The sequence below is a fragment of the Myotis myotis genome, unplaced genomic scaffold (genome assembly GCF_014108235.1).
Source record: "Myotis myotis isolate mMyoMyo1 unplaced genomic scaffold, mMyoMyo1.p scaffold_m19_p_11, whole genome shotgun sequence".
NCBI classification, from domain to species: Eukaryota; Metazoa; Chordata; class Mammalia; order Chiroptera; family Vespertilionidae; genus Myotis; species Myotis myotis.
Window position 1 is genome coordinate 54907017 of NW_023416315.1, and position 26727 is coordinate 54933743.

Below are 26727 nucleotides of genomic sequence, written 5' to 3' on the forward strand. Positions count from 1 at the left end.
TTCCTTGGTTCCCCCCAAAATTCAATAGGTTCTCTGCCTCAGCTGACCTTTAGAAATTCATTCCGTCATCACCTGTTTGTAGAGCATGTACCATGTGTCACATCCTGTTGCTGAGTTATGGAAGTTTGTATCAGAATTTATATCTACAGCTTTATCTGGTGCCTGGGAACGCTTAGCTGACTGTGTATTAAGTCCTTGATGTTTATCAACCAAGAGCAATAAGAATGCTGTCAGTCTCATTGTAAGGCACTTTGACATAGGGATATATTCATGAGCCCTGAGTTGGTCAGCGAAGGCCTTTAGTTCCTAGACTTGGGGTACACAGGCTGCACCATGGAGACAGTGTGGTTCATATTTTCCCCTTATTCTCTTTGGAGAGCTTTGCTTAGAGGAGGTCTCCAATCTGTGGCTCCTCCTTCAAATTAAAAAAAATATTTCTTCCACTTAGAAAAATGATTAATTTTAGAGAGAGAGGAGGGCAGGGGGAGAGAGAGAGAGAAACATTGATGTGCGAACGAGACATCAATCGGCTGCCTCCTGCGTGCCCCCCACCAGGGATCAAGCCTGAAACCTGACTGGGAATTGAACCGGGAGCCCTCCGGCACACGGGACGATGCCCAACCAACTGAGCCAGACTAGGCAGGGCTTCTCCTTCAATTTTGACAAAGCAAACCATCTACTCACAAAAGAGAGTGTTTCCCAGTCACTAGAGGCATTTGCTTTCTTACTGGGGAATATACCAAAAAGGGTTTTACCAGGATTGATAGGACGATGCTGATGGTGATGACGATTATAACTGTTATTCTTTTGTTTAGAGGCACCTTGTTTATGGAGCTAAAATGAGGTGTCACAGCCACATGGGTGAGAGGTGCGACTCTCTTCTGTAAAGTAGGAGGTCTTTTATGAAAGGAGGCTGGACAGGGGGACCAGCCTGGTGCCCAGATTCCCGGCGCACTCAGGAAAATCACGTTTAGGTGAGAGCATATAAAAAGTTGTCCACCTGGAATTTGATTCCCTTAAGGGGACTACGTGCCTCTAGAAAGGTGTGCACCCCCAGGGATTTGGTGTGCTAATCCAGTCTCAGGGATGAGGATTTATCCTGGGGGGAGGGTTGGGGGTGGGGAGCCATGGAGCAGCAGGTTGGGTTTATTGTTTTCGAAACAGCATTCCTGAGCCGAGGGGTGTGTGGCAGTCACACACTGTCTGTGTGGTGGAGTAGCCTGCTCTTGAAACACGATATCATCGATTTAGAAAATATAGGTAGGCCAGTCTTTGCCTTTTGTTTCCAAGCAACATCTTTGTAAACTATATTTACAGTAAGTTTTGTCTCCCTCTGCTGGCATAAATCATGGTTGCAGATTTACTCTCCTACCCCATTAATCTTGGATTTTTAGTGCTAAAAAGAGGTTAGAGTTAGAGATCACAAATCTAAGCCGTTAGTGTTGTTACTCATCTCTGCATAAAGTTGGCAAAAATACAACAAAACCTTGTGCTTCTGCACATGGTCTCTTGGCTAAAACAACTCCATAGACGGGTTTGCCTATGTATGTCTCTTGACTGATATGACTACCTGTGGGTGTGGGACATAGCCTGGCTGGGAGGGCTTAGTCTTGCACGTGGCCTTCCTGCTGGCAATGAGGAGACCCTTGAGATGACTACTTATATGCAGTTTATTGTCCTACTAGAGGCCCAGTGCACAGATTCGTGCACCAGTGAGATCCCTCGGCCTGGCCTGTGGGGATTGGGTTGAAACCGGCTTTCCGACATCCTCTGAGGGGTCCTGGATTGTGAGAGGGCACAGGCCAGACTGAGGAACTCCTACCAGTGCATAATCGGGGCTGGGGAGGGACTGCAAGAGGACTCCAGGGCATGTCCGGCCCATCTCGCCCAGGCTGATTGGCTGGACCCCAGCAGCAAGCTAACCTACTGGTCGGAGCGAATGCCCCCTGGTGGTCAGTGCATGTCATAGCGACTGGTCGAACAGTCCAACGGTTGTACACTTAGCATATCAGGCTTTTATTATATAGGATGCCCTGCAAGCTCAAATTAAGGAAATGGTTAATACCTAGTGGTGCCCCACCTTTACTGTCCATGCATCCCTATACGTGAGCACCTCTCCTATCTTAGCACAGGCTGAGAAGCTGAGGCCCACACCTGTGGTTGCAGGCTCATGGGGTCTTGGTTGTGGGTTTGGTGTGGGTGCCTCGCCGGGACGTAGGCCTCGTGCATATGCCAGTGTGACAGGTGGACTTTTTCAAAGACCCCTTTCTCCTCATCACTGTGCCCTGATTACTCTCTAGAAACTCTTTACTCCTTTTATTTCTATTGCACTCTTTTTTTTTGAAGTAGGCTTCTATTTTGTTCTTGGCTTCCTTTTTTCCTCTCTGAGTCCCAAATTATTAGATGTCCTCCAACATTTTATTCATGGACTGTTTTCATCTTAAAATACTGTCAACTCCCCCACATGTTACCTTCTAGCCCAGGGGTGGGCAAACTTTTTGACTTGAGGGCCACAATGGGTTCTTAAACTGGACCAGAGGGCCGGAACAAAAGCATGGATGGAGTGTTTGTGTGAACTAATATAAATTCAAAGTAAACATCATTACATAAAAGGGTACGGTCTTTTTTTTCAATAGTTTTATTCATTTCAAACGGGCCGTAGTTTGCCCACGGCTGTTCTAGACAGATGCTCTCAGAGCCACATCTCCAGCCTGGCGTCCCCCAGGCTTCTGTCCTCCGACCCCAGCCACACGGCTGCTTTCCTCTGGAGCTGGGTTTTTTTTTTTTTTTTTTTTTTGCCATTTCAGCCCAAGCATGTTTAAAGCAAAACCTGACTTTGTATTTCCTCAGGGCATCGTTCCTTCATGACTCACCCCTTCCCCTCAGTGTCACTTCCACTGTTCCGCGTCCCCTGCTGGTTATCACTGGCTCTCTCTCTCCTTTGCCTCTGGTCGGCATCCAGTCCCTCCCGCCTGGTCTGTAGTTCTCTTCCTTCCTACCTTCCTCCCCTCCTTCCCTCCTTCCCACTTTCTTTGCTAAGACTTTGGGCTCCACTCTTGTCATTCCATGCATGTGGAACTGTTGGGCCGTTTTCCCTGGTCCCTTTGTGTCCTGTCTGCTTGAATTTTAGAAATCTGCCTCTTTAGAAATATGTAGGCACGTCTCTACTCTAGAAGCTGGCATTTGGAGTCGTCCACATGCAGGCTGGCCTTCTCTCACTCCCTGTATTCTGACCCGTCTAGAGCAGCTAATGAGATCTCTGCCCAGCCTCAAGGGTTTGCTGGTCCCTGACAATCCAGATCACGCTCTGGGTCCCACCTCTTTACTTCTAAGTTCTGTCTGTCCTCCGAGTCCTGACGCGAGTCCCCATTTCTCTGTGGAATATTGTGCCCGTGTCACTGTCTCTGGAATTGCATAGCACATGGATATGCCACTGTGGCAGTGGGCCGGTGATCGTCTTGGGGTGTCTTTTGTATTATGGTCTAGCTATTTAATCCTTGTGCTCTTTAAGTTTTTGCAAGTAACCATCTTTTCTGCAAACTCAAGGCATAAACAGCCCCTTGTACACATTTGACGTTTCTGAGATGTTGGTGGAATTGTAGGCACGATCTCGCCGGCCCTCACAGGCTCCTTGACGGTCCCCAGCATTCAGATCGACCGACCCGCCTCTTTGTTTTAGCTGCAGATCCCCAGTGTGAAGGGGTTTGATTTTGCCAAGCAGCACCTGGGGCAGCACAATAAGGACGACATCCTGATTATTCATGAGCCTGCTCCGCTGCCAGGGCCTGTGAAGGACCACACCACGCCCTCCGAAAACGGGGACGTCCCGAGCCCCAAGGCCAAGGTCCCCTCCAAGAATGTCCGCCATCGAGGAAGGTTGGTGTCGGGCTTTCTGCATTGTACTCTGTCGTGAAGCATGTTTCCATTTTCAGTTTGTCAGTTTCCAGTATCAGAAGGGCTGACGGAGAGTATTGCCCACGCCTGTAGCCCGGGAGACTGACCCCAGCTTTCCCAAAGTCAGCGAGCCCGAGGGCCGCTCCAATGGACCACCCGAGGGGGCTGTCTGCTCTCTTTCCCCGAAGCATTTAAGATTATGAATCACTGTCCATCCTGGTTTGGCGGTCCCCCTGTGACTTGATTAGGGATTGGCCAGCTCAAGAGTATATATTCTGGGTGAGCAAGCTTGGCCTTCAATAATGATATCAGAAACCATGTCTAAAAGGTGCATAGCACACGATACCCACCCAGTACTGGCTTTGTCCTGGCCCATCATGCCTTCATTGCTCTGTCTGCAGGTGACCTTCCGTTATCACAGCTTTCTATCTTTTTAAAAAAATTATTTATTGATTTCAGAGGAAGGGAGAGAGAGAGGATGATGATGAGAGAAAATCATTGATCAGCTGCCTCCTGCATGCCCCACTCTGGGGATCGAGCCTGTAACCCAGGCATGTACCCTGACCAGGAATTGAACTGTGACCTCCTGGTTCATGGGTTGACGCTCAACCACTGAGCCACACCGGTTGGCACATCTTTCTATCTTTGCTTGATTTTTCTGGCGGCTGATGTCACCATTGTTAGTATGTTTGCATGGACTCTTCACCACCTCCCATCTCCCTGCCCAGCTCCCATCTCTGTTTATTTTCATTCCTCTTATCAGGGTAAAGCACCGCGTGGAGAACTGCTTGATTACACACTCCCTGGAGGTCCCCTCACCCTCTGATGCCCTGAGCAGGGCTACAGCTCTGTTAAAGGAGACCCAGTTCAGAGTCAGGCTTTATTAAGCTGACTTTAGATCATCACAGTCAAGCTTTGGCTACTAAAGCCTTAAAATTATCAGCCTGTCTTTGAGCTTTGATACTTTGGATCCTGATTTTCTGCTAAAAGGAAAAAAGTGGTGTGGGCTCATACCAATATTTGAAATGATGTTATAATTCCTGACATCAGAAAACCTCTCCGGGGGTTCTGGCCTAGTTTTAAGAATTTAATAGATGATCTTTACAAAAGAAACTGCATTAAGGAGAGAGATGGTATTTGCTTAATTATCTTGTAGGTTAAGTACAAGTTAAATCATTAAGGATTATTAATATGCTAGTACAGATTTGCAAAGTCTTTTTTTTTCTTCCCTTGTAGTCTCATCCTAAACATTTAGTCACGACATCTCAGTGGCCTGTGTGGTTAATATAATAATTTAGCATCCCTCACGGGCACCAGAGTGTGTTGGCATTTCACACTGCTGTTTAATCCAGGGAGCACAAAGGGAGGGGTGCCCGCTGGTGGAGTTTTACTAGCCTGGTGCCCCTGGCTTCCATGCTACCCTCGCTCTTTAGTTATGGCATCAGATCTCACTGGGGATGTAACTGTAGGCTTCTTCCAAAGACCTGGAGCTCGGTGGGGTGAGTGCAGACACCCTGGCTTCCTGGAGATTCTGCAGACCCAACGAGCCCTGAGCCAGACCAGACTGCCAGCCAGGGCCCTTGTCACTGAAGGACCACCCCCTAATTGGGCCCCTGATTTCTTGGCCTTTGTTGAAATGCAGCCTGCCGAGCCTTTCCTGCACTGTTACACTATCTTCAGGAGGTAACTAAGTGCAGTCCGTGTCCTTGGAGATGCTGGACCGTGAGATAATTTTTTGGATTGTCTACTAATTTCTGCCAGTCTGGCCTGGAAGCCTGACTTCCACATCCGAATGAGCGTGACCGGCCCCTCCCTTTGCTTTCTGTTTGCTCATGCTTACATTTGTTTGGTGTCTGCAGGGTTTCGCCCTCAGATGCTGACTCTACCGTGAGTGAAGAGTCCAGTGAGAGGGAAGCAGGAGATAAGACGCCGGGCGCGGTGAATGACGGTAAGTTCCACAGAGCCCCCAGAGCGGTCTGTGACTCCTCGCTCTCCACGTTCAGAGCAGTCCTGACGAGGTTCCAATAGCAGGGGTCCTCAAACTACAGCCTGCGGGCCACATGCAAATACAAATATTGTATTTTTTCCCGTTTTGTTTTTTTACTTCAAAATAAGATATGTGCAGTGTGCATAAGAATTTGTTCATAGTTTTTTTTTAAACTATAGTCCGGCCCTCCAACGGTCTGAGGGACAGTGAACTGACCCCCTGTTTAAAAAGTTTGAGGACCTCTGGGCTAGGGTTTTATTCTTTAAATGCTGAACTTAAAAAAATAACCTGTGCAATGTAATATTCGTTATCCGTATGGCGAATGTCTCAGCATCGACGGTCACTAACAGGGTGCTGGTGTCGGCGTTGGGGGTGGGCGGGGGTGGGGTGGGTGGGTGAATGAGTGGGGGCTGGGGGGGGAATGGGGGGGGCGGGCTGGAGGTTAGGAATTCAAGGAGGTATGTTTTGAGGCTCATAGCCATGTTCTGGTCTAGTTTCAAGTCCTAACGATTTTCCCCCCTGAAGGATAAGGAAGACTCGAACTACTACTACCAGAGTCTCAAAAAAGGCCTCCAGGCTGTGACCTTTTCAGCATCCAATTCAAGGATTTCACAGCTGCCGCTGTCAAAAAGTTGTGTATTTGTCATAGGTCCAAGTGCATTCTGTTTGGTCCTAGCTCTTTCTTCTGGTGGATAGTTCAGTGTGATCAGACGGGTTAGCCTATTTGTGTCAGCTGCTGTAGCTTCTTAGGCCAGGTCCGAAATGAATTTCACTCCCGTTCTAAGCAGTAGTACCATGACCCCAATGCCCTGTAAAAAGACGAAGCCCACGGGTCTTACATACGTGGGAGCATTTTCTGGCGTGATGACAAGGTAGCTGGGTTTTAGTTGAATAGATTCTGTTAACCAAAGTGCTAGTGTAGCTCTTGTGTTTTCTGGAGATTATAGATGTTTCAGTAATGCAGAAAGAATTGGGGTGCTCAGGACATGATTTTTAATGTCTATGCTCATATATATATATATATATATATATATATATGTATATATTTTAACATATATTTGTATTGATTTCAGAGAGTAAGGGAGAAGGAGAGAGACAGAAACATTAATGCTGATTGGCTGCCTCCCGCATGCCCCCTACTGGAGATAGAGCCCGCAACCCAGGCATGTGCCCTGACTGGGAATCGAACCATGATCTCCTGGTTCATAGGTCGACGCTCAACCACTGAGTCACGCTGGCCGGGCTATGCTTATATTTTTTATCACAAATTTCTCCCTATGAAAATCATACAAAGTGAATGGTATTGGGGAAATGAACAGATTCTGGATGGAGCCAGAGGGCCTGTCCTGTCACTGTCACCCTTGTGACCTTGCAATAGTCCCTGGGCCTCTGGGCGCCTGTGGGACTAAATGAGCTCGTTTCTGACGTCTCTTCCAGCTCCTTCCAGGTGTTTCATTTCCATGTGAAAGGAATACCCCTTGGACTATAGGGAAGAGGTTTTTCTTTGGATCCAATTTCACAGAATCTTAAAAATGACTTAGCACCATGGTAACAGGTGCACTGTTTCAGACAGAGAGGATTAAAATCTAATTTTGATCCTGGGAAAGAAATATTTGGAAAGGAGAATCAGCTCTGGAGAGTTCCTCAATTCCTTAGGTTACCTGAGAAAATCTTCCCCAGTTTAACTGCTCACGGATAAGATTACCGCAAATCTATTCTATACGGCTAACAAAAGTCAAGCATTGCTCTCAACATGTATTCAAAATCCCAGTAGCAGCCATGTCAGCTTTGGGACTGAGAGGTGGCGGTGGGAGGAGACGAGTGGATTAGATGTTCTGAGTATTAGGAGCTCAGATGCCACACTATTTTGATTTGGAGACATCGTACATGGAAATCCGTACATTTCCATGACTTAGAAAGACGGTTTTCTCACTGCCAGCATCACTTCATTTTTAAAACTGTTTACTTCCGTAAAGCTAAAATGCTGCCATACAGGCATTTTATTGCTTGCATAGAACTTAGCTAAATCCCCTATAAAATGATTCTGAGTTTATCATCATAGCATTTGAATTATTTTGTAATGCACATAAAAATCCTTTTTTTGTTGCAAGTCACAATAAAATACAGATTAATGGAGTCAGGCGGTTGCTTGAGCCCGTCTGGGACCCTCGGGCATGTTGCTCCGGGACCAGCGTCCCCTCTCACCATGGGGGGGAGGGGGTAGGGGGGGAAGGGCTTCCGATGGCTGTCACAGGTCATCTGGCAACTTCAGGACCTGCCTTGCTTTGGAAGCACAGAAAAGGCTGTTGTTTCAGTTTTGGTCCAGGATAGTAACATGGGTCACAGGCATTAATAATAAGGCAGTGGGCCCTAGCCAGTTTGCCTCAGTGGATAGAGTGTTGGCATGAGGACTGAAGGATCATGGGTTCGATTCTAGTCAAGAGTGTATGCCTGGGTTGTGGCCTCGATCCCCAGTGTAGGGTGTGCAGGAGGCAGCCAATTAGTGATTCTCTCTTATCATTGATCTTTCTATCTCTTTCTCCCTCTCCCTTCCTCTCTGAAATCAATAAAAATAAATTTAAAAAAACAATAATAAGGCAGTGGGATTGTATTTGCCTATAGATGATGAAATAATATTCTTTAAAAATGGCCTATTGCTCTTGCATTCCAGTATTCAAATTTCCTGCTCCTCTGTTGTTCTCCTTTGTAATTTTTATCATTATATTGTTGTTTTTATTATATTTAAAGAGAAAGGGGTTTTAATCCAAACTCCCTACTTGCCTTAATACAGGATTCACATAGCATTAATCTCTGTGTAGGTATTGTGTTTTCTTTTTAATATATTTTTATTGATTTAAGAGAGGAAGGTGGAGGGAGAAAGAGATGGAAACATCAGTAGTGAGAGAGAATCATTGATCAGCTGCCTCCTGCATGCCCCCTACTGGGGATCAAGCCTGCAACCTGGGCACGTGCCCTAGACTGGAATGGAACCCCAGACCTTTTATTTTTATTTTTTAAAATATATTTTATTGATTTTTTACAGAGAGGAAGGGAGAGGGATAGAGAGTTAGAAACATGGATGAGAGAGAAACATCGACCAGCTGCCTCCTGCACACCCCCTACTGGGGATGTGCCCGCAACCAAGGCACATGCCCTTGACCGGAATCGAACCTGGGACCCCTCAGTCCGCAGGCCGACGCTCTATCCACTGAGCCAAACCGGTTAGGGCATGAAATGGAACCCCAGACCTTTTAGTCCGCAGGCTGATGCTCTGTCCACTGAGCCAAACCAGCTAGGATTATGCATTGTGTTTTCCATTGGCCATTATTATACAGGTAGTTTGTTTTTTTTAAATGTGCAATGCATAATAGCAAATAATAAAAATACATAAATACATATTATATATCGGAAACTGGGCTTTGTGTTTATACATGTATACATACATCATATATATGACAAATATACTTATACGATGTCTATTATATGTATATGATAAATAAAAAGACCCCTCTTTTCAACCCTTTAGAAGGGCTGGGCTGTGGGCAGTGTATAAACTTGAGGGTTTTCTGTGCATCCTCTCCTTCTCTGGTTGCAGTTGGTGAATTATAGAGCGAGGATCCGTGACCACAGTGCGGGGGTGGGATGGGCGTGGACAGGAGCCAGTCGCAGGCCTGAGCTCCATGACACAAGCAAACAGACAGCACGGGGGGGTGGGGCCTTTCCTCCTCTGCTCCACCCCCCACCCCACCCCATTGCCTTCCAGCCATTTGGAGCTCTCTGTACCCTGGCCTTTTGACCATCCTGGAGGAAAGGGACCTCACCTTTAGGTGTCAGGTGGTTAATGGACTATCTTTTGTGACATTTGCTGTCACTTTATAAGATTGGGTTAGCAAGGCCAGCCTATCTGGTGAAGCTAATGATCTCCTCTTGGGCCCTGTGCCTGCAATTTGAGAAGCTGCCACCAGACGAGTGATGGTGCCTGGCCACTTGCATTGCACAGTCAGGGGAAGAAAGCCAGAATCCCGACAGCCAGGCCTCCTCACTACGAGACGGTGTTCATTCACAGTTATGTACATCATTTCCAATTCCTTGGGGCAACAGATGAATAGACTTCAAATCGAGAGGAAATATAGAACTTACATAACATCGATGTGCATTCCTTATACCAAATATCAACTGTTATTTCTTACTGCTTTGCTTGGCTATGTTTTTACTGCTTTGTTTTTACCTTGAGGAGAAACCTCCATAATTTTCAGTTATGCTTGAGGCTTCAAACCTCAGGCTTTTGTTTGAAAACAGTTTCTGCATGCTCGCATGGCCTGTGATCCATTTAACTTAAAACAGCGTCCAGAGCGACCGGAGGGAACTGTGGTTGGTCAGACAGAGTCTTCGTGTGTCTAAATAGCTCCATGGAGGTCTTCCATCTATGCAGCCCCTCTTCATCTCTCTCCATCTCTATGTTTTTGCCTTCTTAAAATTAAAGTTCATAAAGTAATACTCAGACAAAATCATTATTACAGAAAATATAAGAAATTGGAGAAAATCACCCATTATACCAAGATTTAGTCTGTTAATATTTTTAATTGTTTCTTCTTTCTACATATTTAAATTTTTTCTTTTTTGCAGTTCTGATTACTTTCAAAAAATTAAAAAAGTTGTGGTAAATATACACATGCCATACATTTACTCTTTTCATCATTAAAAATTAACTTCTTTAAAAAGTTTCCTCGCCTGGCTGGTGTGGCTCAGTGGATATAGTGTCATCCCATGGACCGAGAGGTCCCTGGTTTGATTCCTGGTCAGATGCTTGGGTTGCTGGCTCTATCCCCAGTAGGGGGCGTGCAGGAGGCAGCCAATCAATGTGTCTCTCTCGCTGATGTTTCTATCTTTCCCTCTCCCTTTCTCTCTATCTAAAAATCAATAAGAACATATATTTTTTAAAAAAGTTTCCCCTCTCAGCCTAAGTGCCCATCAGCAGATGAGTGGATTAGAAAACTGTGGTACATCTACACAATGGAATACTATGCTGTAGTAAAAAAAAAGGAACTCTTGCCTTTTGCAACAGCGTGGATGGAAATGGAGAGCATTATGCTAAGTGAAATAAGCCAGTCAGAGAAAGATAAATACCACATGATCTCACTCATTTGTGGATTATAGAGAACAACATAGACTGATGAAAAGGGACAGATCCAAAGACTGAGAAACAGCGATCAGGCTATCAATCCCCAGAAGGAAAGTAGGGGAGGGCGGGGGTAAGGGGAAGAGAGCAACCGAAGGACTTGTATACATGTATATAAGCCAAACCAATGGACATGGACAACAGGGGGATGGGAGCATGAGTGTGCAGGGCGGGGGGGGTGAGGTTGGGGGTTAATGGGGGGGATGAGGACACATTTGTAATACCTTAACTAATAATAATAATAAAAAAAAAAAAAAAAAGCAAAAAGAAAAGTTCCCCCTCTTTTAACTATTTTAGTATACTCTTCATCTCTTTGTAAAGTGGGAATGGCTTCCCTACAGGCAGCTGCTTTTTCCTCTCATACCTCTTCAACTTAATTTTCTTTCTGCATCTGATCAGAAACCTGGACGTGTTCACTGTTCAGTTGTTCATCAGCACCTGCCTGCATGCCCACAGTCCCCTCGTCTTGAGCATAATTGCCTTGGCAACTAATCTATGTCATCGCAAATGAGAGTGAAGTTCAGAGCTGCTATGCGTTGTACAAATGACAATCGACTGAGCCGCTCAGGTCCCTTCCGCCCTTTACCCTTTCTGATTGAAGACTTTGAAATCCCTTTAGACAAAACTGGGCAATTTTTGGCACAAAGTGTCATAATGGTTTTCACATCTTTCTGCTGACATTTGTAACTTTCAGTGAGGCCGACGGAGCCGATATTGAACCCAGATACTGTAAGCTCAAACAGGGCCATTTGAAGTCCTCTGCCACATAGCAGTGATGTGCTTTTGGTCAGGGGCCCATCTGTGGATTCTTTAAGGATTAACCCATAATTTTGATTATTTGCTGTTTTTTTTAGGACTTTATATATTTATTTTCTGGCTTCCCCTCCTGTTGCAGGGCCGCCCCCCCCCAGTTCAGGGAACGAGCAGCCCTCTTCTGCCTCCATCTTCGAGCACGTGGACAGGCTCTCCCGCTCCTCCGAGGCCAGCCGGCGGGGCCCCAGTAAGATCCAGCTGATCGCCATGCAGCCCATCCCCGCACCTCCTGTCCACCACCTGGCCGACCGAGTGGCAGAAACCAACAAAATTAACAAAGAGGTATTTGTTTGTATTAAAAGGGACATACATACAAAAGCTCACATGCTGATTTGGTTAGTGCTTAAAACTGAGTGAAAGTTAGTGTCAGAAGTTTGCTAAAGGTATGAGATGCTGACAGGTATTCTTAATTTTAAAACTAACCTCAGTTTGCCCTGGCTGATGTTGCTCAATAGTTAGAGCACCAGCCCGGGCACCCAAGGGTTTTGAGTTTGATTCCTGGTCAAGGGCACCACCTGAGTTGCAGGTTTGATCCCTGGTCTCTGGTTGGCCTCGCGCAGGAGGTAACCTATCGATGTCTCTCTCTCCCATCAATGTTTCTATGTTTCCCTCCCTCCCTCCCTCCCTCCCTCCCTCCCTCCCTCCCTCCCTCCCTCCCTCCCTTCCTTCCTTCCTTCCATCTCTCTAAAAATCAATGGAAAAATATCCTTGGGTGAGGATTCACCAAAAAATATTATACTCAGTATTTTTAGATCAGATACTGTTCAGGGACACAGTTAGATGCATTGGCAGACGTACAGAAAAGAGACCTGAGCCTGCTATCCGTAGAAGTCCTGCTTCACCCTGTGGCTGGTTGTGGGAACTTGAATTTCTAAAAGATTTCCATCATTTGCAGAACAGAGTTGGCTCACTGTGCCTAAGCTGTGCAAACAATATGATTTGTGCTGAATATCTGCTTTCTTTCTGAGAGTTTGGAATTTTGGGACATGCCAGGCGGTGTGGGGCGGGGGGTGGTGGGAGGGTGCCTGTGTGACCAGCCCCCATTAAAAACCCTGGGTATTGAGTCTCTGACGAGCATCCCTGGTGGGCATTTCACATGTATTGTCACAGCTCCCGGCTGGAGGGCTGAAGCACATCCTGTGTGACCCCAGTGGGAGAGGACTCTTGGAAGATGGTGACTGGTCCCTCCAGCAGGCCCATTGCTGATTTTGCTTTGTGTCCTTTTGCTGTAATAACTGGGGCTCACGGCTGAGTCCTGTGAATTCTCCTAATGAGAATGGAACCTGGGTGGTCTTGGAACCATAGTAAACTCTGTGATTCCTCACAGATCTCCTCCGGCTCCAAGGCTCTGGCTCAGCAGTTCTCAGCCTGTGGGTCCTGACCGCTTTGGGGGTCGAACGACCCTTCCACAGGGGTCGCCTAAGACCATCAGAAAACACATATATAATTACATGTTGTTTTTGTGATTAATCACTATGCTTTAATTATGTTCAATTTGTAACAATGAAAATACATCCTGCATATCAGATATTTACATGATGATTCATAACAGTAGCAAAATTACAGTTATGAAGTAGCAATGAAAATAATTTTATGGTTGGGGGTCACCACAACATGAGGAACTGTATTAAAGGGTCGCGGCATTAGGAAGGTTGAGAACCACTGCTCTAGGTCATTCCTAGCAAAACCCTATTCCAGTGAATCCTGGAAGAGTGAGTTGGATGTGCTTCAATCTAAGATGTTGGGTGGGAACCAGAGGCCAGGCCAGGCCACTGTTACCTTGAACTTGAGAGATTTGACCTGGGCTGGACAATGAGTGGAGTGAATGCCATTTGGGAAGGCGCACAAGGCAGCTTCATGCCAGTCGGTCTCCTGCCGCTAAGGAACTCCTGCAGCTGTCCGAGTTCTGAGAAATTGGTACAGTTGAGCCCTCATCTCCACTTTAAAGGTGATCCGTACAGTGGATCGTCTTGTAGAAGTCTTGCAAGAGTTCTTAGAGTTTCTCCCAGCCGCACCGCTTTGGCTGCTTGCCAAGGACGTGGCCACAGAATGTGCGCCGTGGGTTCAGGATGGTGAGTGCTGTCCCTGCTCACCAGTGCTCAGGAGCCCTAGCCCTGTGCAGCCCAGTCCCAGCCTAGACCCGTCTCCATCAGTCACATGTTGCGTGTGCTTCCGTACCTGCCGTGTGTAAACACCTGGAGTGGGTTCTCCATCTCGTGAAAGAGAGAAGAGACGTGCTCCCTGGCCTGTGGCCTCACAACTTGATAGCATGCATCTCCAACCTTTCTTCTACTTCTTTTTCAAATGTAGTAGTTGATGCATACGTATGACTATCGATAATATAGATTGATCATAAACCATAATGAAATCAAAACCCAACCTAAGAACTAGAACATTATCAGTACTGCTGTACTGACCTATACCCTTCATACATTGTAATTGAAATGGTTTCTTACTGGGAGGTTCTAGCGGTTGCCTCTTGCACACACCCTGACCAGGGATGGAACCCACAACCCTTTTGGTGTATGGGGATGATGCTCCAACCAGCTGAGCCACCTGGCCGGGGCTAAGAGGGGCTTTCTTAATTCTCCTGCTGGTAAGTTTCCGAGAACCTCATGCAGCGGCCTGTCCTTCTCAAACTGTCTCAAAGAAGTAGGTGGCCTTTGGTCGACTACGGCGCAGCCAGGAAGGTTCCGTTTTGTCTTGGCCTGCGTCCTGCTCTCTCCTCCCAGATTCTCAGCAAGCCTGTCCTGATCTGCACAGTGAGGTCGCCTCATTGCCACCCAGCATTCATCTGCATTCCTGCTTCTGGCCCTCCGTGTGGTGCCTGCATCTCACACCTGCTTCCCATACCCTTCCCCTCTTCAGATCCTCCACGCCCCTCAGAACCTAGCTCAGGCCCACAGAGCCGGCCATGACATGTTCCCTGCAGGTGGAGCCTCTCTTTCGGGAGGAGGGGTCTTATGTCAGAGGGCTTGTTTTGGTGACACTAGCTCATTATCAGTAAATGGGGAGTCTGTTGTATAATGCAAATAATCTTTGAATCTGTCCTAATTTAAAAGCCTCTAAGGTAGTGATTATTGGGTATGGAAAGCACTTATTCTTTCTCTCAGGGCGTACTGTATCTAGTTGTCAGTGTCCTTGGTATTGGCGAAGTGCCATGGCCGATCTTCCAGATTTGAGTTGCCTTTGCCAGCTTTGGGGGCTGATACCACGTCTCTCCCCTCACCCACTGGGCGAGTTTGGGGTTATGGCCTGTGGGCCATGGCAGGTCCCCTATGCCCAGTGTGGGTGTGCTCGCTCGTCTCACACCCTTTGGGGCCTCCTTGGAGCCTAGGACAGCCGTGCAGGGGGTAGAGAAGGTAGCAGAAAGCCCTTTCCAAAATGCTTTCTGGGCCTGGGTCCCAGAGACCTTGAAGCACATTGCTTTTGTCTGGTTCCCCCCATCCCACCCCCTCAGATTCAGACGGCGCTGCGGCACAAGTCGGAGATCGAGCACCATCGGAACAAGATCCGGCTCCGTGCCAAGCGCCGTGGCCACTACGAGTTCCCGGTGGTGGATGACCTGTCGTCGGGGGACACGCGGGAGCGACACCGGGTGTACCGCAGGGCGCAGATGCAGATCGACAAGATCCTGGACCCCACGGCCAGCGTGCCTTCGGTGTTCATAGAGCCCAGGAAGAGGTGGGGTCCCAGGGCAAGCCGGGCTGCCTCTGCTGTCAGGGCTGCGGTCGGAGGGCCTGTCCATTTTTAAGGGAAAAGTATCTGAAAATGGGTCAAAGAGGTTTATACACAGAAAGGCTGTGCAGGCTACGGGGGTGGCTTTGATCCTGCGTGGGTGGCCACCCACGTGCAGAAAGGCTGCTTTCATTCTGCCTGGACCTCCCTGGCCTCGGAAAGCTTCCCTGGTTAATGTCTCCTCGAAGTCAGTGTTCTGAATGGTGGTCACCCCCCCCTCCCAGACCCACCGCCCCAGCTTCCTGGGCCTGCACTTCCCCTCAGTCTGCTCCCCTCCAGCATCCTCACCTCCTAGCTCAGTGATGGAGAACCTTTTGAGCTCGGCGTGTCAGCATTTTGAAAAACCCTAACTTAACTCTGGTGCCGTGTCACATACAGAAATTTTTTGATACTTGCAACCATAGTAAAACAAAGACTTACATTTTTGATATTTATTTGATATATTTAAATGCCATTTAACAAAGAAAAATCAACCAAATAAATGAGTTCGCGTGTCTCCTCTGACACGCGTGTCATAGGTTCGCCATCACTGTTCTAGGTGGTCACGGGTCAGCACAGGCGGATGTCTCATTTCTTGTCCCACAGCCACCCTCTGAGTTTTGGTGCTTACCTTCCCCTTTGCCTCTCAGACTCCTGCCCCCTAACACAGATGCAATGTCTTTTTTTTTTTTAAAGATTTTTAGAGAGAGAAGAAGGGAGAGGGAGAGAAAGAAATATTGATGTGGGAGGGAAACATCAATCAGCTGCCTCCTCCACACCCCCTACCAGGGATCGAGCTCCCAAGCCGGGCATGTGCCCTGACTGGGAATCAAGCCGGCAACCTTTCGGTGCCTCTCAACCAACTGAGCCACACTGGCCAGAGCAACACGGATGCATTTTCTTAAGCACTGCTCTCGGTGACGCCTTTCTTTGCTAAAAACCTGTGATGGTTCCCTGTGCTGCCTGTGTGCACGTAACAGGCGGGGCCACCTGTCCTCGCACAGCAGCCTAGACAGACCTGCCACTCCGTTAGCTGGTGGCCCCGTCGCCCCCAAACCTTCATCTGCGTTTCCACTTCTGGCCCTCGGTGTGGTCGTCCCCACACCCCCCACCTTCTTCCCACATCACTCCCCATCTGCAGACCCCACTTGCTCTTCAGGACGCAGCTCAGGCCCCACGTAGCCAGTGATGACCCACGTAGCCAGCTCAGGCCCCAGTAGCTCACATTGACCGCCCCTTTCCTGCGTGTCCGTGTAACTAACATGAGTACGTACTAGTGTTGCCTCGGATTGCTCTCTGGCTCCTTGTGTTGCTGTGGTCTGCCCAGGTAGACAGTGAGCTTCCTTGGAGCCGAGACTGTCTCCTACAGTGTTTCTATCCTGTGGGTGTTTGCTGCCGTGACCAGCAGTCAGAGGTGCTCAGGAGCTGCTTAGCGTTGAGTTGCGAAGCCAGCGGCAGGAAGGGTTCTTCCCTCTGAAATAACCTCCCTTTTCCCAGCAGCTCGCGGCTGAAACGTTCTCCCAAGGCCCGCCGGAAGCACCAGGTCAACGGCTGCCCCGGAGACGCCGAGAAGGACAGGCTCATCACCACAGACAGCGACGGCACTTACAAGAGGCCTCCCGGCGTCCACAACTCCGCCTACATGGGTTGCCCAGTGCGTAATGCTGACCCTCCCTTCTGGAATCAGTGTTGGGGTGGCTCCTTGGGTGGAGAACGAGCAGGATCGGGGGTGGGGGTGGGGTGGGGGGGCTGCGCTCTGTGCGGGGTTGATGCCGGGTGGCTGCCGCTCCGGGGCGGCTGGGTTGGAGGCAGGTGGGGAAGGGAGGGAGGGGACTGCGCGTTGGAGGGCAGCCTTCAGTCCTGTAAACTGGGGGCTGCTGGCTGAGCCCTCGGGAGACACCACGTTTTTCCTTTCTGTGCGCGAGCCCTTTCCTCGTGGGCTTCAGCCTGGGCACTCCCCGAGCTTGAGTGGGACACAAAGAAGAATATCCAGAAGGTTGTTTTTTTATCCCCTGGGCTCTATGGGTTTCTTGTTGATAGAAAGGATATTTAGGGCTTTGTCCCTCCCTTCTGTTTCTAGAGTGCTAAGAAGATATATTTGCTCATTATCTATATACATAATATGTACATATATGTAATACATATATATATAATTTTAATATATATAATTTATCATATACATATAATTTATCATATATATCATTTAATATATATAATTTATCATATATATATAATTTATCATATATATTATGCAAAGTGTCCCCTCAGGAATTCAACCAACTGGGAGTTCGATCACTCGTTATGACCTGTGCTGACCACCAGGGGGCGGTGCAGAATGAAGGAAGGCCCCAGCTGGCAGCTGGCAGCCAGGGAAGGGAGGCCCCAGCCAGCAGCCAGCCGCCAATAGGGACCCTACCTGTGCACAAATTTTGTGCACTGGTCCTCTAGTATATATATATAATTTTATTTTATTTTATTTTATTTTATTTTATTTAGTATATATATATAATTTTAATGGGAGAAAGCACTTACTGGAAGCTAAGAAATATGGGTTTAAACCAGCGGTTCTCAACCTGTGGGTCGCGACCCTTTTGGTGGTTGAACGACCCTTTCACAGGGGTCACCTAAGACCATCCTGCATATCAGATATTTACATTACGATTCATAACAGTAGCAACATTACAGTTATGAAGTAGCAACGAAAATAATTTTATGGTTGGGTCACAACATGAGGAACTGTATTTAAAGGGCCATAAGGTTGAGAACCATTAAACATTTCTTTGAAGCAGAAAGGGCACAGAGTTGCTTGAAGTGTAAAAGGCAGACATGGGTAGCATTAAGACACACACACAGACCCCATTGAGTAGGAAGAGAGGGCCAGCCTCCGCAAGGAGCTACGGGAAATACAGAACAAAGGCACCCAGGACAGGGAGCGCTTGGTGAGACGCCTGCAGCCTCACGCCAGGTGTAGCCCTATCTTGTTGCACCAGCCCCTCTCCCCCCGGAGGCTAGCGTACACAGCCATCCTTGTGAGGAGGGAAATTAGTAGTAAGCACATCCTTGGAGAAGGGGGTACATGATCCCTTTACATAGGGCTGATGCAGCCAGCCATGTATTTGAGTTTTATATTTTGTCTCCTAAATTACACTAAAAACTAACACTGCCAGGCACTAAATATAATTATATAAACGTGCCAGGCACCATGCCGACCCTGGGGCCACCTGTAATGGAATCGTGGCCATCTGAGAGAGCCAGGCTTTCCTTGGGAGTTTATGTATCTCTAGTCCCTCAAGACAGACCGGACCGTGTCCCTCATCCCTGCTGCTGAGGGCTGGAGTGGCTCCAGGGAGTTGGCAGGTCAGCAAATTAGAATGCTTTGCTCTCAGTAGACGGAATGGAGTCAGTCCTCTCTGCGTGCAGTGAATGAGTTGCCTTGGCCGGGGAACGTCGCTCACGGGTCTTAAAATAGGTGGCGTTCTTGTGCTGCTGCTGTTGGACAGGCGGTTGTCTGGGCATCTCTGCTGTTTGGTTTGGTCCTGGGGAGGGCAGTCCCCTTGGCTCCCTGGAGAGTCATGCGATGACACTAACAGAGGAGGAACTTGCTTCTCCCCCCTCCACTTCCCTAACCAGGGCGCTGGTCCTCTCAGGGGAACTTGCAGGGGAGCCTTCAGGCCTCATGGGAGTGCCCTCACCCAATGCCGCCGCGTTTGGTGTGGGGAATGACTGTCTTCCCTTGCTCTCTCCATCTTGCCTTCGGCGTCCGTGACCTTTTTCTCCTTGCTTTTTTGGCGTGTGTGTGTGTGTGTGTGTGTGTGTGTGTGTGTGTGTGTTTAATTTTTTACTTTTAGCAGAAAGTGCCCTTCCTTGGAAAGCCACTTCAGTCAGCTGCTCTTCTCCAATGGCTGTTTTTCAAATTCCCTGAAATGAAAATCTTCCTCAGATGGACTTCCTTCCTACTCTCTCCCTAAAAATTCTGAAACACATATTTTCAAAGACAACGCCTTTCCTGGAACTCGCCTTCTCTTGACATACGTGTCTTTTAATTATTTTGATTTTTACACTTTTCCCCTCAAAATATCTCCTAAAGTGAAAAATATATTCCTGGATTCCTTATAACTAAGGTTATGTTTATAATCAGGACTAGGCAAACTATGGCTCTCAGGCCAAATCCAGCCAGCTGCCTGTTTTTGTGAATAAAGTTTTATTGCAGTGGTTCTCAACCTTCCTAATGCTGCAACCCTTTAATACAGTTCCTCATGTTGTGGTGACCCCCAACCATAAAATTATTTTCGTTGCTACTTCATAACTGTAATTTTGATACTGTTATGAATCGTAATGTAAATATCTAATATGCAGGATGTATTTTCATTGTTACAAATTGAACATAATTAAAGCATAGTGATTAATCACAAAAACAATATGAATTATATATGTGTTTTCCAATGGTCTTAGGCGACCCGTGTGAAAAGGTCGTTCGACCCCCAAAGGGGTCGCGACCCACAGGTTGAGAACCACTGTTTTATTGGAACATAGCCATGCCCATTCATTTGCATGTTATCTGTGGCTCTTGCTACAAGGGCAGAGTCCAGTTAGGTGCAGCAGAAACTGTATGATGCACAAAGCCTAAAATACTTAGTGTCTGGCCCTTTGCAGAGAAAGTTTGTCAACTCCTGATATAATTTATCATTCAAACCGGACACTTGTGAGAGAGAAAGGAACACTATTAATTATTATACTGGGGCAACAGGCATGAACCGAGATTGTCCTGGGTCAACCAGAGTGTATGATCCCTTTCAGAAAACCCACAGAGGATTGCAAAATAGGCACCAGAATACATGGTTTATGGTGATTAAAGGTAAAAAGGTCCATATATTTTTCTGAAGAATGAATGATGAACAAACAGTGTGACCGAATGATCAGACTGCGATTCAGGAGGATGGAATTCAAATTCCAACTCGGGGGTCTTGGAGAAGTATACTTTTATAGATGATGGTTTTGCATTTTTTATTGAGTACCGTCTATCGGTGAAGCACTGCTCGATGTTGAGATCTAGAACATGAAGACGCCCTGTCTTGGCTTGCAAGTTCTGCTGGGCTAGCCATGAAATGACGAGGCAACAGGAAGAAATCCAGGAGGCTCTGACCTCCTGGCTGTGTGGCTCTGGGCCTTCTTAGCGGGATTCCTAGCGCCAGTGGGGATCCGAGGGAACCTTCTGCCGGGGTCCAACCCCAGCAGGTCCAGGGGTCCCCAAAGGTGTGGACGGAGTCGGCGAAGAAGAGATGACATGGAGACAGCGTTCAGTTGATCAGCAGCCTAGCCAGGATCTCCAGCCAAGTTCTGGTCTGGATCTCCAGAGAGGTTCTGCTTTGGATCTCCAGCCAGGTTCTGTGTCCATGTTCTCCAGCTAGGTTCAGTTACCAGGTTCTAGTCAGGTTCTCTTGCCAATTTCTGTAGTCAGGTTCAGTCCAGGATCTTTTGCCATGTTCTCTCGCTAGGTTCTGTCTCTAGGTTCTGAGGCCAGTTTCTGTCCAGGATCTTTTGCCATGTTCTCTCCAGCGAAGTTCTTCTGTCTGTAGAGAACGTTCTGCGTAGGTTCTGTGCCTAGGTTCTGTCTCTCAGTTCTGTGTTCTAAGTTCTGACTCTTGCTGTCTTGTTACAACTGTATTTATACCAGTTGATTCAATCCTATCAATCTCTATTACAAAGGTTAGGGCGTTTCTTATCTCCATTCCAGGGAGTAAAGATTATGTAGCTTAAGCATGATTGTTCATAGTTAAAGTGATTAATTACCCACCTGGCACTTAGTTGAGGGGTTTTATTCCCTCCCTAACTTCAGGGGAAAATCCCTACCTGGGGAAACAGCCTTTCTCAGAGACCTTGGTTAAAACACATAGTGCCAAGAAGGTGAGCAAACATATTAAGAACAGTATGCCATATATGCCAGGTCCCTTGAAACAGCAAGCATGGACCGGCTCCCGGCAACCTTCCCTCCCACATTCAGAACATCTCTCTCTCGCAATAAGTTTTAAAGCTTCTCTGAAATTATGATCACTAATGGTGAGATTGGCAGTGGCTATAGCCGTGGACTCCCCTCAAGGGCATATAAGGTTTTCCCCCAGTGCAGTCTCAGTCTGGGCTTGTGGCTGTGTAGGTGGCCACCCCGCTTGCTTCCTTGTGATACAGCACCCGTGTCAGTGACTGGAACCACCACCAGGAACATCCCCTGTGTCTTTAGAGAGACCCTCTTACTTACCAGTAGGACGTGTTTCCAGACACGCGTTTCCATTTCTCCACCAGGAGCCGTTACTTGGTGGCACACTACTGACCACAGGCTTTCCTGTCTGCGCCTCAGGACAAACTAGTAGCCCTAGCCGGTTTGGCTCAGTGGATGGAGTGGTGTCCTGGGGACTGAAGGGTCCCAGGTTCGATTCCCATCAAGGGCACGTACCTCGGTTGCAGGCTTGATCCCCGGCCCTGGTCAGGTCACGTGTGGGAGGCAACCAATCAATGCGTGTCTCTATCTTTCCCCCTTCCCTTCCACTCTCTCTAAAAAATCAATGGAAAAATATCCTCAGGTGAGGATTAACAACAACAACAACAAAAGAAAAACCAACAGTGGGGGAAGGGCTTGCATATGGACCTTTCGCTCACCTCCAAAGAAAGGAATACAGTTTATTCAATGCCACGTCATACACTAGAGACCCCCTTTGGGGCCCAGAATCCTTACTTGGCATTCCTTGATGACACATGTCCATTAGTGGGACCTTTACTGGGTCATTGCAGTATTAGAGAAACAGACCTACAGGGCCACCTGCCCCATCTGGGGAGGGCACTCAGAGCCTCATTCTGCCAAGAGAATCCAGAAATCAGGTTTAATAGGAAATTTTCAGATTTATGAAATAGTGGTTAAGTATGTTTTTAAAACCTCCATTTGGCTCACCCTTTATATGACTATGACCACACTAATGCAGGTCTGTGGGCTGTTTGTGGGTTTGCCAGTTTGTGGCCTCGTTTTCTCTCTCGAGTTAAGCAGCAGCTTCCCTGAAGTGTCTGACGCTGGTGTCAGTACTACCCGATCATCCGTTGGCTAAGCCATCATCATTAGGAAGCATTTTCCAGACAGGTGGCTAAGAATAAGGATGTGTCTATGGAATAAGTTTCTTTTTGTGAGTGACTTGCCGATCCAAATAGATACACACATGTCTTCCTCGGCCCTTCAGTAGGGTGACCCAGCCAGCTGAGCGAAACCGAGGGCCAGCACGGTGAGCAAAGCCTTCTGGGTAGAAGGCGTCCACGCGCCCTCACGGAGGGCATGGTCACCAGCCCGTCCTGCGGACCCTCTTCTTTCTTCAGGGTCAGTTGGATTGACTGTGCTGTATGGGCGTCCAGAGCCACTGGGACCTGAAGGGCCTCTTTCTCCATTGGATCCCTGCTTTGTCTCTTACAGGTCATCTAAGTGTTTATGACAACATTTTGCTCATAAGGCAGTATCAGAAAGTAAGATGTAAAAAACACACAATTGTGACTTATACCCCCGCCTCGTAGACAAGAGAATTTAAAACTTTTTTTTTTTGGTTAATCCTCATCTGAGGATATTTTTCCCATTGAGTTTTAGAGAGAATGGAAAGGAGGGAGGAAGGGAAGGGGGAGAGGAAGAGAGAGAGACACATAGATTGGTTGCCTTCTACAGGTACCCCAACCAGGGCCGGGGATCGAACCTGCAGCCCAGGTGCATTACATGTCCTTGACTGGGAATTGAGACTCTTCAGTGCTTGTGCTGACGCTCTAACCACTGAGCACACCAGCCAGAGCTAATTTAAACCTTTCTTGATGACTTATGTTATCCAGCGATACCTCCATTTTTAAAATTTTTATTGATTTCAGAGAGGGAGGGAGAGAAAGAGAGAGAGAGAGAGAGAGAAACATCAATGATGAGAGAGAATCACTGTTCAGCTGCCTCCTGCATGCCCTCCATTGGGGACTGAGCCCACAACCTGGGCATGTGCCCTTAACTGGACTCAAACCTGGGACCCTTCAGTCTGTAGGCCAACGCTCTATCCCCTGAGCCAAACTGGCTAGGGTGATACCTCCATTTTAAAGACAGTTTCTGAATAAATAATTACTATTTACTGTTGAAACCATTGTCATAATAGGTATGAAAATTATTTATACACACGGTTATATTATGGTGATGACTTTTAACTCTTTTGGGGGTGTGTAGGGCTGTTTTTTCTATTGCTAATAGTCAGTAGACCGCTTTAGTTTTTGGTTTCTATCTCTTTGGAAAGTTGACCAGCTATTTCAGTAAGTCGATTGAGACATCGATTTTGGTTACTTAGAGGCTTTCAATAAAAGTGTATGCTTCCAGGTGCTGAAACGCATTTCAGACAGTTGCAGGAGTTTTGCCGAACAAATGATTATTGAATATTTTCATTTTCTTCCTTAATTCCTGATGCAAACTCTTTGCACCCATAAGAGCTAGCACACTTTCCTTGGCTGTCATCTTAACAGTTCTTATGGGAAACCGTTTCCTCATGTCAGTGAAGACTGTTCACTTCCATTTTGGCCCTCGATAGGGTTTTGTTTTCAGGTCACCACTGAGGCTTTTGTCTGACTCTTTCTCCTTTGCTGTGTCCCCGCTGTAGTCCGACCCCGACCTCCCAGCAGACGTACAGACGCCGTCTTCTGCTGAGCTGGGCCGGTACCCAGGCCTGCCCTTCTCGGCCCCGCAGTACATCCCGCCCCAGCCGTCCATTGAGGAGGCCCGCCAGACCATGCACTCCCTCCTGGACGACGCTTTTGCCCTCGTGGCCCCCAGCAGCCAGCCCGCCAACGCTGCTGCAGGCCCCGGGGTCCCAGCTGGCCTGCCCGTGAACAGCACCCCTTCCCGGGAAGATAGACGAGCCGCCCAATGGGGCTCCTTCTACAGCCCAGCTCAGATGGCCAACAACCCATGCAGCGTAAGTATGGACCTTGTAGAATTCTCCAGTCTGGAGCTCTGTAGATTCTTCCTCTCAAATTCCTTCCACTGCACTAGACACCAGTTGGAGCCACCGTCATCTCTCACCACGATCATTGCAAGAACTTCCCAGTTGTCTCCTGGCCTCTGGTCTTGAGTGGAGGATGCCGGGGTGGTGGCTGACAAGTACATACTGTTTATTGGTGTTGGTCAGGCCAGCGAGCCGAGAGGCTAACGCAGGATGGATCCTCTGGGCGTCAGGAGGTCTTGGAATGAAGAGGAAGACCTATCAGGAGCCTCTTAACTTAGTCTTGAGTTCTCACTTTCTTTTTCTTATTAATTTTTTTCAATTACAGTTTACATTCAATATTATTTTGTAATAGTTTCAGTTGTACAGCATAGTGTTAGACAATCAAATACTTTACAGAGTGTTCCCCCTTATGTTTTCAGTGCCCAAGTGGCACCATCCATCGTCACCGTAATATTATTAACCATGTTCCCATGCTGTACCTCACTTCCCCCTGCCCAGTTTGTAGCTGCCAGTCTGTGCTTCTCAATCCCGTCACCGTTTTCCCAGCCCCTCCGCCCTGGCAGCCATCAGTCTGTTCTCTATCAGCGAGTCTGTTTCTGTTTTCTTTGTTTATATTCTTGGATTCCACATGTAAGTGAAATCATATGGTATTTGTCTCTCTCTGACTTACTTCACTTAGCATAATACTCTCGGGGTCCTTCTATGCTGTTGTAAATGGTAAGATTTCATTCTTTTTTATGGTGAAGTGATATTCCATTGTCTATATGCACCACAGCTTTTTTAAAAAATTTTTTATCCATTTGTTTATTGATGGGCACTTGAGTTGTTCCCATAGCTTGGCTATTGTAAATAATGCTGCAAGGAAAACAGGGGTGCACATGTTCTTTGGAATTAGTGTTTTGAGTGCTCACTTTCTGACCTGAGCTAGTTTCCTGTTGGCCTCTATACGTCACCTCTCTCTGCTCTCAGTGCTTCCTGAATTGTTCTGTGAAGAGCTCTTGGCACTTAATAAGTTTCCATTTCCCCCCGAATAACCGATGTTCAATTTATCTTCAGATTCTGCTCTTCCATTCAATTCGGGAAAACTGTATTTCTGAAATAATGTTCTTACTCTATTCCACTGATTGGCATCGAGGATAACATTTATCTCTGCTGGCCCATCTTTGTCTTCTCTAGCTACCGCTTTATTTCTAATTGCTTTAGCCAACCTGCCCATTTTCCCTCTGCCTTTCTGCCTTCATTATGGTCATCACGGGTCTTTTTTCTGGGACGTTAATTTGATGTTAAGCCATGCTATTCTTTTCCCTTCTAATTGGTTTCTTAGAGTCACAATGACATTATTTTGGTCCTCAAATTATTTCCACCGTCTATGGTATCTCATTGCAGGTCATGTTGATGTTTTATCACCTCATTGTTGAACATAAAAAAAAAAATTGCCGCCCAGCCGAGTGATCGCTTGATTGGAGCATCATCCCGCACATCAAAGAGGTTGCGGGTTTGATCCCCAGTTGGGGTGCACATGGGAGGCAACCGATTGATGTTTCTCTCTCACATCAATGTTTCTCTCTCCCTCCCTTCTGCTCTCTAAAATCAAACATATCCTTGGGTGAGGATAAAAAAAAAAAAAAAAGATCTGCCATTTTTATAGTTCAAATTAGTTGTGGAAAATCTATCATATTTTCTTTCCCTGAGCTACAACATTTACAAGCAGACTCATCCCAGACTCCATCAACCATTTGACTTACCTCTCTTTCTCTGTAAGACTGTTATTCAAAAGAAGGGATGCCCCCCAACCAATGTGGCTCAGTTGGTTGAGCATCGTCCCATGCACCAAGAGATCGCTGGTTTGATTCCTGGTCAGGGCACATGCCCAGGTTGCAGGCTCCATCCCCAGTAGGGGACGTGCAGGAGGCAGCCAATCGATGTTTTTCTCTCTCTCATTTATGTTTTTTTTTTCTCTCTCTCTCCCTCTCCCTTCTTTTCTCTCTAAAATCAATAAAAAACATATTTTGTAAAAACAACAATAAAAGAAGGGTTGCCTTAAAATAGGATTTGTGATGACATAGCTGATCAAAACCTTAAAATTTTATTTTGACCTCCAAACTTTTATCTAGGAGTGACCCATTTAAAGTAAATGCCTGACTTCC

General features: G+C 47.2%; 1 protein-coding gene across 2 annotated transcripts in view; it reads left to right on the forward strand.

Annotated features, from left to right (window-relative positions):
• Positions 1-26727, forward strand: part of KIAA1549 (KIAA1549 ortholog) — a 129800-nt gene that overhangs the window by 81481 nt on the left and 21592 nt on the right. The window contains exons 11-16 of one of the 2 annotated variants that reach the window (XM_036329004.1): positions 3680-3876; positions 5754-5842; positions 11956-12155; positions 15334-15557; positions 17088-17244; positions 24236-24550. In XM_036329004.1, coding sequence (XP_036184897.1) covers positions 3680-3876; positions 5754-5842; positions 11956-12155; positions 15334-15557; positions 17088-17244; positions 24236-24550 — 1182 coding nt within the window. The remainder of the gene's footprint in view (positions 1-3679; positions 3877-5753; positions 5843-11955; positions 12156-15333; positions 15558-17087; positions 17245-24235; positions 24551-26727) is intronic. The other variant, XM_036329006.1, reaches the window with a different exon arrangement.